General features: G+C 42.9%; 1 protein-coding gene across 1 annotated transcript in view; it reads left to right on the top strand.

Annotated features, from left to right (window-relative positions):
- The window catches only part of LOC107180379, a 616686-nt gene that overhangs the window by 519668 nt on the left and 84884 nt on the right, over nucleotides 1-12134 (top strand). Inside the window, exon 8 of the mRNA XM_042985610.1 lies at nucleotides 7776-7917. Within this exon, the coding sequence (XP_042841544.1) occupies nucleotides 7776-7917 (142 nt within the window). The remainder of the gene's footprint in view (nucleotides 1-7775; nucleotides 7918-12134) is intronic.

Raw genomic sequence — 12134 nt, 5'->3', positions numbered from 1 at the left:
AAATGCTGTACATTTTTTTTCCCTGAGAAGGTTAAAATTAGATATAGTAGTGTATTTTATTCTTCTTTGGTTCTCTTTCTCTTTTTAAATAGGCTTTAATTTTTAGGGCAGCTTTAGGTTCAAAGTCGGAGGGAGATACAGAAAATTCTCAACCACTCCCTGCCCCACACATGCTCAGCCTTCTCCATTACCAACATCCCCTACAGGAGGGGTACATTTGTCACAATTGATGAACCTACATTGACACTCGTTATCACCCGAAGTCCATAGTTCATCCCAGGGTTCACTACTGGTGTAGTTCAAGTTCTAGGTTTAGGCACATGTGTGCTAGTATGTGTGCATTCCTCATTTACCGTCCTATGGAATATGTTCACTGCCCCATAAATTGCCTGTATCTCACCTGTTCGTTCCTCCCTACCCTCCCAAACATAAACGACACTTGCCTTTTTTGTGTCTCCATAGTTTTGCCTTTTCCAGAATGCCGTAGAGTTGGAATCCTACGGTATTTGGTCTTTCACTTAATGATATGTATTTCAGTTTCCACCATGTCTTTTCAAGGCTTCTTAGTTCATGTCTGTTCAGCACTGGATAGTAGTCCCTTGTCTGGATAGATCTCCGTTTCTTTATCCATTCGTCTACTTTGAAGGCTCTCTTCCAGGTTTTGATAATTATGAATGGAGCTGCTCTATACATCTGTGTTTAGACTTCTGTGTGCACGTAACTCTTCTACCCCTTTGGGTAAATACCAAGGAACAGGATGGCTGTATGGTAAGAGAATGTATTGTTTTTATAAGCAACTGCCAAATTCTCTTCCAACGTGGCTACACCGTTTTGCCTTCCCACTGGCAGTGTTGAAGAGTTTCTGTAGCTGCACATCTGTGCCAACGTTTGGTTTTGTGAGTGTTCCGGATTTGGACCCTTCTAATGGATGTGTAGTGGTGTCTTGTTGTTTGAACCTGCATTTCCCTGAAGACACAAGATGAGCCTCTTTTTGCGTGCTTCCTTGCCGTTTGTATCTATTTTTGATGAGGTGCCTGTTGAGGTTGTTGGCCCATATTTTAATTGTTTTTCTTACTGAGTTTTAAGAGGTCTCTGTGTATTTTGGATGTCCAAAGTCCTTTATCAGATAATTCCTTTGCAAATATTATCTCCCAGTCTGTGACTTTTCATTCTCTTGACAATATCTTTCACAGAGTCAAAATTTTTCATTTTAATCATGTCCGGTTTATCAATTACTTCCTTCACGGCTTGTGTCTTTGGTGTTGTATCCAAGAGGTCATTGCCAAACCAAGCTGGTGTAGATTTTCTCCCATGTTATTCTCTTGGCGTTGTATAAATTAGTGTTTTACGTGTAAATTTTTAACGTTTATTTATTTTTGAGAGAGAGACACACACAGCACAAACGGGTGAGGAACAGAGAGAGAGGGACACACAGAATCTGAAAGAGGCTCCAGGCTCTAAGCTGCCAACACAGAGCCCGACGCGGGGCTGAAACTCACGTACCGTGAGATCATGACCTGAGCCGAACTCAGACGCTTAACTGACTGAATCACCCTGGTGCCTCAGTGCGTTTTACATGCAGATCTATGATCCATTTTGAGATAATTTTTGCAAAGAGGACACAGTGTGTGTCTAAATTCTTTGTGTGTGTGTTTTTGTTTTTTTTTTTTTGCATGTGAATGTTCAGTTGTTCAGTGACATTTACTGAAAAGACTGTCATTCCTCCATTGTATTGTTTTCTTCTTGGTCAGAGATTAGTTGATTATATGGGTCCATTTCTGGGCTCTGTTCACTTCTACAGATCTGTTTTTTTCTATTCTTTGGTCAGTTCCACACGGTCTTGATGACTGTAGCTTTCCAGTCTATCTTGAAGTTGGATAGTGTTAGTCCTTCAACTATGTTATTCTCCTTTAGTGTTGTTGCTTTTCTTGGTTATTTCATTTTATGCCTTCAGTGGATTTCATAAAAGCTGACTTTGGAATTTCACAGTATAGGAAAGTGTGTTGTTGTTTTGAGAGTCTGGATATAGAGGATAATCATAAATAGGGTGTGTCCTAGAAATTTTGGAAGGTTGGAAAGAATGACTTGTTGGCCATCCTTTCACTAAACAGTGTCTCTGAAACTGTGAATCAAAGAGAAATCAGCCACTGACCAGAAAGCTTTGTTACAGCAGGAAAGTTTTGGTTCTTAAATTTCATGTGTGTGTGACAGATACTGTTTCCGTTCCTTTTCAGCATGTCATTTTTCTAATAGAGTTTCAGCGCCTCTCACACACTCCAGGAAACACAGACACTTGCTGACCACTGCTAGGTGACTCTAGTTTGTCTTCCCAGAAGGGAAACTCCGCTTTGTGAATGTGTACGCACAGCGAGGCATAGGTTGGGGACTGAGGGGTGTTGCTGTATTTAGAACATGTGACTCAGATTCCCATGTGGCATTTATTAGCTATATGCACTTTGTCAAATCACGTCACTCTTCTGAATCACACTCTTCAAAAGGCTAAAAGTTAGTGTGTGTGTCAATCTGAAGTAGGATACCACAGAGGTAAATGTCACGTAGGTGTCACGTCGGGTCAGAAACTGCTGTTCCTTCAACTACTTTTTGTGGCCAGTTGGGATTTTGCACCGGATGAACATGGGATACTTGGAATTTAAGAAATGTTTCCTTCATTATCATCTGTTTAGGTGGCCAGTTATTTTCCTATTAAGATCAAAAAATGCTTGAGCCACAAAACAATGATAATTTAATGGTAGATTCGGGGTGCAAATAAACTGTTGAAAAGTTACCAAATAAAAAAGACTATACATAAATCTTTTTGAAGTTTATGTCCAGTCTTTAATTTGATGTGTTACTCATTTATGAAGAAGAGAGAGAACTTGAAATCTGATTTTTATCAGATAACTTAAACGTTTTTATTTTTTGTCTTCTCTAATCTTGCAGAAATCTCTGGGAGGATATACAGTTCAGTGTTCTCAGATACTGCTCACCATCTGTTTTCAGAGTGAAAAATGAGCATCATATGATACCTTTATTATGCTCTGCTCGGTCCAAACTCAGAGGAAAGAGGTCACTATTCCTTGCAGCCAGCTTGATACTAACATTCATATTCCATACTCTACTTTCTTGGTATAATTTTGTGGTAACCATTCACCCTTTACTGGCCCCCTTACATACTTACTGCAACAGATATTCTTGGCTCAAGGAAATAGGGAACTCATTCATCAGGAATGTTTGGGTTTTACAGAAACAAAAAGTGGTTCTGATTTCCTTAGTGTTTTTTTTTTTTTTTCTTTCAAATATCATCCAATGTGGAAGGGAGAGAAAGCAGTAAGAGAATCTTGGAAAATGATGTGAATCATAGCAAGCTCACAGATTGAGATACAAATTGGGAGGAATAAAGAGATAAAGATTGCACAGATCATCTATAAGTAGATGCTTTCATATACATTACATTTTATCAGAAGCATTAGCTACAGTGACCCATGACTAATCTCATTGGACAGAGAAGGAAAGTCACCTGGCCCAAAACATTGCTAGTAAGCTGGGGGGGGAGGGGGGAAGAATGAATATATATATATATATATGTGTGTGTGTGTGTGTGTGTGTGTATGAATATATATATGTATGTGTGTGTGTGTGTGTGTATATATGTGTGTGTGTGTATATATGTGTGTGTGTGTGTATATATATATATATATATATTAAGTCTGTTGTGTGTGTTGTGTGTTGTATGTGGCTCACAAACATGTCTTGTGTTCAGTCATATGGGTTGTAGTAAAATCAATACTACAATTATGTTGCCTTGCAAAACCAGCAGTGATTTCTTGCCCCATAGGAACGTATCTTAGGATCAGGTTTTTTCCACTGCCATCTGTGCCCCATGCTCAAAATGGCAGTGACTTTCTGGTAGAGACCTGCTCAGGAGGAAGAGCATTTTCTCATCTTCTGGAATGTTCTGCCAAAGTAATTATGTTCAAAGATGACTCTGTGGCAATGACTATTATTAAATGCTTAGTGTGTGCCACACATGTATCTCTGTGTTGGCTTTTTGGCTCTGCACAGTGCTCCTGGGGTAGGCACCCTTGTTTTTTTCTTTGCATGTGAAATGGCTGAGCACAACAGGATTCATTACTTGCCTAGGCTCCAAACCCTTGTGTGGGTTCAAGCACAAGTCCAGTGGCTCCAATGGCCACTCTACAAGGCCACCTCTTCTCCTGATGAGGTAGCATCTTTCTCTCTGAGAACCTTGACTTGGTCTCAGTTGACTTAGGAAATCGTTCTGTGTATTCCCAAGCCATCATTTTTTTTTTTTTTTTCTTATTAGTTATAAGGAGTGAGTCCTTAGGACAGTGGTTGTAAATTGAAACTGAACACACAGTTAGAGGGTGGGAGGGGATTGAGTCATTTGGAAAGGTTACAAATGACTCTGGGCACACTTGCTGGGAATGAAAGTTCTAGCTGGGCATGGGACCCTGGCTGTTTGGAGAGAGCAGGAGAGTTTGTGTCTTTCCACGTAGGTGTCCCTGCGTCCTCTTGGTCTGCAGCCTGAACCACTCTATGATGGAAAAACAAATCTCGGGAAAGATCAAAGAGTACAACTAAAGGAAATACCGTGTAGGTTTCAAAGGACTAGAGTTTCGCAGCTATAATTTATAGCGTCCACTGCCCTTGTGATAATTTATATGGGATTGTTTATCTTTTTTGTGTTTGAGAATGTTTTTCTTTTATATTTAAAAATACCCTGTCTTTAGAATCCTTTCAAGTGTAGAGATTGGAGGGTGGAGGTTCTTTTCACCCATTCACCTTCACTAAAGGCAAAAAGGCTTTTTTGCTTTTAGTCTTTTGTATAATTTAAATGGTTCTTGGTTCACTGGCGCGTATTGAACAGATGTTTATTGAACACCTACTATAAGCCAGACCCTCTGTAAGACTCTGGAGATAAAAGGTACGTGAGATGCTGAATCATCTGTCCTCAGGGCATTTGGGGGCTGGTGGGATGTAGTTAGTTATGCCTGATGCAGTTCAAGAAGTGCTATGTGAGCGGAAGGAAAAGTTCTGTAAGGGCACAAAGGAGGGAGCGAGTAATCCCTCCTGTGTTTATCTGCAGACGTTTGAGCTACGTGTAGAATAATAGAGGTGAGAGGGAAAGTGGAGATGTGTGTGTGTAGGAGACTAGCCTGCTCAAAAGCACTGTGAGGACTGGAATAATTATTGTCCCCTCCCCCCTGCAGACCTGGACAGTGTGACCAACTTGGTTGACCCGTGAAAGAAATGCCACCAGCACTTTGGGCTCAAAGATCTCCCCAGGCAGTCGTCACTTCTTCATTTATTATTGGGTAAAATTGGGCTGCTGCTTCCCTCCCTCCCTCCCTCCCTCCCTCCCTCCCTCCCTCTGTCCGTCTCTTTTTCTTTTCTTTTACTTTTTCCTTTTCTCAGTGGTTTGACAGATGTGCAGTAGATGTGAGGTGTTGTCCACATCAGGCTTTAATTAAAGTGAGGGAGTCAGGAAGGAACCAAGAGGCATGGCGTGTGGCACACAGTGGAACATAATGTTATCTGCTCTTTCTATGTCCTGGTGCCATTTGTTTTCCTCAGGGAACTGTGTTTTTTGGGATGTCCTTGGAATATGTCTGACTACTGAAGTGCCCATTCACTGCTTCCTTTGGCTGGCTGTGAGCCATGCCAGGGGGCATGCTGCGGGGAGACTTCCTCTGTTGAGTTTCTGAAATTTGCAGATCTGGCGATTGGGGTTGGGGCAGCAAAACTCTCTTGTTTAAATAACATACGACTCCTAGGAAGCTCATAAAACCATCCGACACGATGTTAAATACTTTGTGCCTGTAAGAAACTTTGCAGATGGCGAAGTGCGAAGGATGTTTTACATTGACTTACTGTGTCCTTAATTACGTTATATACGGTTCAGACTTCTCCTTGGTCATCAGGGAAACAGATGATTTTCCTGTTGTAAATCACAAATACCACAGATGACAGGATTATAATAGACAGGTCTCCACTGATAGTTTATGTACATTCTCCAAGAGGACACACAAAAATTGTGTCCACCACAGTTATTCAGAAAAATATATTCTCAAATAAAATTTCCTTCGGGGCGCGTGGGTAGCTCAGTCGGTTAAGCATCTGACTTCGGCTCAGGTCATGATCTTGAGGTCTCTGAGTTTGAGCCCCGCGTCTGGCTCTGTGCTGACAGCTGGCAGCCTGGAGCCCGCTTCGGATCCTGTGTCCCCTTTGCTCTCTGCCCCTCCCCAGCTTGTGCTCTGTCTCTCTGTCTTTCAAAAATTAGTAAATGTAAAAAAAAAAATTAGGAAAAAATTTCCCTGACACTAGTTGGTATAGTTGAGCAACTTAATTCCGACTGGTTACTTTGCTTGGTAAGGTAACCGGGTGTCCCAAACAGGGTTGTGTAAGTTAAGAGAGCACAGTGCCAACACTTTGTATGAATACGACGTCACAATGAAATACATGTGTATGCACACAGGTACAATTGAATATACTGTTCACAATGTCCTGATTCAGGGAAACTGGAAGATGAGTAGGAGGTATTGTGATCAACTCGGTATTTATTCCAGAAAAAGTCCCTGGAGGAGAAAACACATTCTTGGCATGAAGTAAAAAAAAAAAAAAAAAAAAAAAAAAGCCTCTTTTTGGTATATAATCATTTTGTGATTTAAATTGTTAAAATTCAGTAAGTCTAATAAACAAGGTAGTTTCGGGTGTCGAGTTGAGTTTTGTGAGTAAAAAGAAGCGCGTGAATGGTCTACCTGTCTGCAAAGCAAACTGCTGAATTGTGGACGTGGTTTCTGTGAATCTCCTTTACTTTTTCTCCTGGTCGTCTTTGAGCCCTATCCCTGTGTCCTTTCCCCTTAGCCTAACCTCCCATCGATCAAAGGAAAGAAGGCTTCAGGAGTTGTAATGTAATTATATTTAGGATGAGAGTTCTGTTTAGTGTAACATCATTGGCTGGTTTGGTAATTTCTAGAATTCTGCCCAGACTTGAAAATACTTTCAATGCCCCTTGCTGAATGCTGCTGTTCTCTGTGTGTTTTCCTTCTGGGATTGAACTGGACAGGATTTTGGTGTTTTAATACATTCCAGTGGGTATAAGTATATTGGCTACTAAAGGTTTCCTTAACTGACCTGGTTACAGTAGGAATGATCCAGTCCCCCTACTCCTTAATTTTTCTCCTTTTTAAAACTGGAGATTAAGAGCTTGCTGTTAACTCCATTAACCTGGTGGGGGATTCTATCCACAATGGGTTACAAAAGCAACTTTGGGGTTAGATCTGGGGGGAGTGGCTAGGGTGGTAACAAAACTAGATCCATGGTTTTTTTGTTTTGTTTTGTTTTCTTAACACACGGACAGTTTCATAAATGAGGTTACCAAATTGGCGTTCTATATTCTATTTGCTTAAGAGGCAACATGTAGCATCCTCCTCCCCCAGATTGTTCAAATAAAGTCTCCTTGTCTGCGGACACATGCCTTTCCCCAGTCCATTTCTCCTGCCCCCGGTACCTTGTGTATAGTGAGCATTCAATAGTCAGTGAATGGATCTCTTTGTCATTGTGTCCCTAGTGTGTCGAACGGGAGTCTGCCCTGGAACGATAGCTGGTGGATGGTCTGTGCCGGGGAGGCCTGGGCTCGACTTCAGAAGCGATTGCCCCATCCCGACAGGGCAGGACATGTTCTCCTTGGGCTGGGAAGTCACCCCTCCATCCCGGTTAAAGACCGCACCTCCCTTTTGCTTTCTCCTTCCCAGGAGCTGTTGAGTCCAAGTATGACTGCCAAGGCAGATCCCAAAGAGCCGAGGAGCCTGAGCATGTCAGACCTTCCTGTAGCCACACACGCTTCAAACCCCAGGGAAACGAGTGAGGATCGGGGGGAGGAGGCGCGCCAGCCAGGTGAGCAACCACATCAGTCTGAAGGCTGAAGCAACAGGAAGGGATCCTTGGCAGCTCTGTTTGTTTGGCAAGGTTGGGAGGTGACCTGAGCTCACACCACATTACCTCACGGCCAAGAACTTCTTACCACGCGCTATAAATGTTAGGGTGACTCTCGGGCCGAGGACAGATGAGCACATCAAAGCCCGCCGATCTGTTTCCAGGTGTGGTTGCGGAGGATTGTCTCTCTTTCAGGAAAGGGTTAAATCCTACCTTTTTTTTTTTTTTTTTTTTTCAGCCCTCAGGTGAGCTGCTTTTGTTCAAAGCCAACTAGGAGCTTTAACACAGAGTCTTTGGGTTTCGGTAGCTATGGGAGGCGGGGTATGTGTGTGTCTGTATCCACAAGAGGTGGACAAGGCTGTATTTCCTTTTTATAAATATTCGTCTCGTGGGGCGCCTGGGTGGCTCAGTCGGTTGAGCGTCCGACTTTGGCTCAGGTCACGATCTCGCGGTCCATGGGTTCGAGCCCCGCGTCGGGCTCTAGGCTGATGGCTCAGAGCCTGGAGCCTGCTTCCGATTCTGTGTCTCGCTCTCTCTCTGCCCCTCCCCTGTTCATGCTCTGTCTCTCTCTGTCTCAAAAATAAATAAACGTTAAAAAAAAATTAAAAAAAAAATATTCGTCTCGTGTTTTCTTATTTTTTTCCCTGTCGTTGGGGCATATGTTTTGAAGCTACTTTCCAGGTGAATTAAATTAGACTATTCTTAAAAATTTTTTTAATTTATTTTTTAGTAATGAAGTCACTGGTTGGAGTCTTTTGCAAAGTTTGGTGCTATGATAGGATTTCCTAGGGTTCCGTTGTGCTTCTGAGTTAGTTTTCAACTTCTACCCCTTGCTTTCCTTTTCATTTATGTTAAATGTTATTGCTGTGTGGAGATAGCAAGATATCATTTAGAAACTCCTTCTGAAGGGCTACTCCTGAAAATCAAATGGCATATGATCCCAGGAGGGAGTTGAATCCTTGAAGCAATTCTCAGGCAGGGTTACTGGACCTCTACGCTACTGACATGTTGAATTGGATACTTCTGTGTTGTACAGGGCTTTCCTCTGTATTATGGAATTTACTAGTACTCCTGGCTTCTACCTACGAATTCTCAGGAATACCCCCTTACCCCCAGTGTATAACCGTAAAAGTCTAATGGACGAAAATGCCCCAGGTGGGAACCATTCCTCTAGATGTATATGTAACTAAGGGAAAACAAGGTAAAGAAAATGGTGAAGACAGAGAACACAGAGCTATTATTTTTGCTTCTTGAAAGTATCACCTGTGTAGTTTCACAGAAAGTAAATTCTTAGCGAGTGGGGTCCACCAGTAGAACTCCCACTCCCCCGCCAATTGTCTACCCATTATTGACAGGAATGTAGTTTCGATTAATACAGCTGCACCTCACTTAGAATAGGTATTGATTTTGATGCTTTTGGTAACAACTGAAGAACTCTCAGATGTTTATATAACATGCAGAACTTTCTTTGAAGTTCCCCGATATGTTAATCGAGAGAAAGTTGAGTGGGAAGATGGTAGAACAAGATTCAAATGAGGCTCACATGAGACTTTAATAACGGCATACATGAATGGAATGAAGAACCACACCCAGTGTGCCCTGTAGTTCAGCAGTTTTATGAATGGGAGGTCAGACATGTGGTTTCATGACAGGTTGCACTGAATTCACAATACTAAAAAATGTCTAGAATTTTGCATTCTTCCGACATGGGAGTGTAATTCATTTTCTCTGTTCTGACTCCTGCCACATTTCCTCCTAGCTTTGTAGTGCATTGTTTGAGTCGTCAGACAAGTCAAATCATGTCTTTACTGTGATTTAACAAAAATGTCCTGTTGTCTTTATTTCAAATTTTCTTTTATTCTCTGTTCTCTCCTCATGTGAACATCCACGTTGGCCAGGCACGTTTTTGCTTTTCCTTTTTCCGTTTCCGAGTTTCCATCTCTCCTGCCTGCCCTTGTTTTCTTCCTTTTCTCTGACCATAGAAACGGTCAGGTGGCCTTGCTGGCATCATCTTACCCTTTGTGAACCCCGTTACCCTGAGATTTCCATTTATTATGCCTTGGGCACTCTCTCTCTCCAATGCTAGATCTCTCTGAGGGATAGTTAATGATCTTTGCAGCAAATGAAGGTGAACTGTAGCCACATTATTGTTATAATACAGCCAACTGTACGGAACAGATTGGGCCGAGCTCTGAACAGCTGCGGCTGGCAGAGTGAGTCTTGACTCCTCTCAGAAGAGTTCCAGGGCTGCCAAATCATCAGACTTGAAGGGGAAACAGGGACAAGAAAGGTTATGGGGATAGTGGTTCCTGCAGGTGCATTTTGCCTTTGTGATCTGCCTTTTTGAAATTCTCACCGGTTTGTGGATCTGGCAAAATGTGGTCTAATCGCACCCGGGGGCGGCTGTCGTTGCTGGTAGATTGGCCGGCTTTTAGTGGCTGTGATGGTATTTTACTGCTCGTTTTCAGGTACTGCACGTGTGGTGAAACAGACACTTCTGTTGTTAAAACTGTGCCTCTTTTCTGTCCATGGGACCTATTTGTAGTTTTCAGGAGAGTTTTGATTTGCAAAATGGACCGAGCCCTAATATACACTAATAAAGGTAATAAAGGCTCCTTTGGGACTTTTGGACTTGGGCTGCATCGTGCGGCCTCCTGGTGGATGTAATAAATGGGACTCAGCGTGAGGTAGGACAGACTTCATAAGCTCGTGGCCCTCAGAAGCCCATTCAGCCTCCAGATATGTTGTGTTTGTCCATACAAGGGTGTGTGTGTGTGTGTGTGTGTGTGTGTGTGTGTCTCTTAATGTTTATTAGAGAGTGAGAGAGCACGAGCAAGTGTGGGAGGGGCAGAGAGAGGGAGACACAGAATCCCAAGTGGGCTCCAGGCTTGCAGCTGGCAGCACAAAAGCCTAACACGAGGCTCAAACACACGAACTGCGAGATCGTGACCTGAGCCAGTCTGATGCTTAACTGACTGAGGCACCCAGGTACCCCAACGTGTGTGTGTGTGTGTGTGTGTGTGTGTGTGTGTGTGTGTGTGTGTGTTAAAAGAACTAGCTGCCAACATTTATACACATATCTATAAGTTGGGTGAATTTTTCCAAAGCAGCTGAAAGATCTGGTTTCCCCGGAGCCGTAGTCTCCTATGGTAAATATGTGGAAGCTGAGTGACCATCTCTTAGATACCTGTCCTGAGTGGGCAAGATGGAAAGTGCGCTGGAGTCCTCACCTCATACCCCCATAGTCCCTTCTTGCTTGGCCTGTGCAGGAGTTTCCAAGAGACCTGACAGAAGCTGTGGTTTGGGGAGGAACTAGGTTTGACTCTTAACTTCACCACCAGCTTTAATTTGGGCAAGTTACTTACTCTTCTGCTCCTTCGTTGGCTCACGTGTCAAATGGGAACACGGGTCTTGACCTCTCACGGTTTCTGGGAAGGGCCCTAAGGGCGCGAAGTGAGGCAGCCTGCCCGAGTCCCGTACAATAAGCCGTGTGCCTCCCTAGTGTGATTGCTATCCATAGTTGTTCCAGTCATTTTCGGTGGCCGCATATCACAAGAGCGTGCCCGGTTCTTCCGCATCCTGTTGGTCATGTTACAAAGTGGGCTACACGCTTCTACTCAGGACAGCGTGGGAGCTTGTATCTGGGCTTTCCCATATCTCTGTTTTTGTCTTGCAATACAAGAATCGACAGTATCTCTAACAGAATAACACCACAGGAACTGCTCTTACGGGTGGCATTGTCGGAAGAGAGGAACCTCTTTTAGTTTATGTTAGGTAAACACTTGGTTGTGGGTTTCCGTTCGTTTTGTTTTTTGTTTTTTGTTTTTTGGTTTTTTTTTGCTTGGGTCATGACTTTGTAATTTGGGGTCTAAACTCTTGGAGTTTCTGTCTCCTCACCTCTACCCCATCTCTATCCCGGTCACATTCTAACTCTGGTTGGTGATGACGCTGCGGACTGAAGATGCACAGAATTTTCATGGAGGGAAAGATACAGAAATGAGAGCACTACATCAATTAATATACTTTCTCAAAAGGGAGAGTCAAAGTCAGTTTGGGTTCCGCTTGACGTGTGCCGAAAGCAGTCTTTTATCAACACACGGTGCTCGGGTTCTTGACAGACCTCAAAGGAGTTTTTTGTACGTTATTATAGTCCATTTGTATCTTTTCTAATGCCTGAC

Source organism: Panthera tigris, chromosome B2 (assembly GCF_018350195.1).
Source record: "Panthera tigris isolate Pti1 chromosome B2, P.tigris_Pti1_mat1.1, whole genome shotgun sequence".
NCBI lineage: Eukaryota > Metazoa > Chordata > Mammalia > Carnivora > Felidae > Panthera > Panthera tigris.
This window is presented reverse-complemented; position numbering and strand designations above follow the sequence as displayed.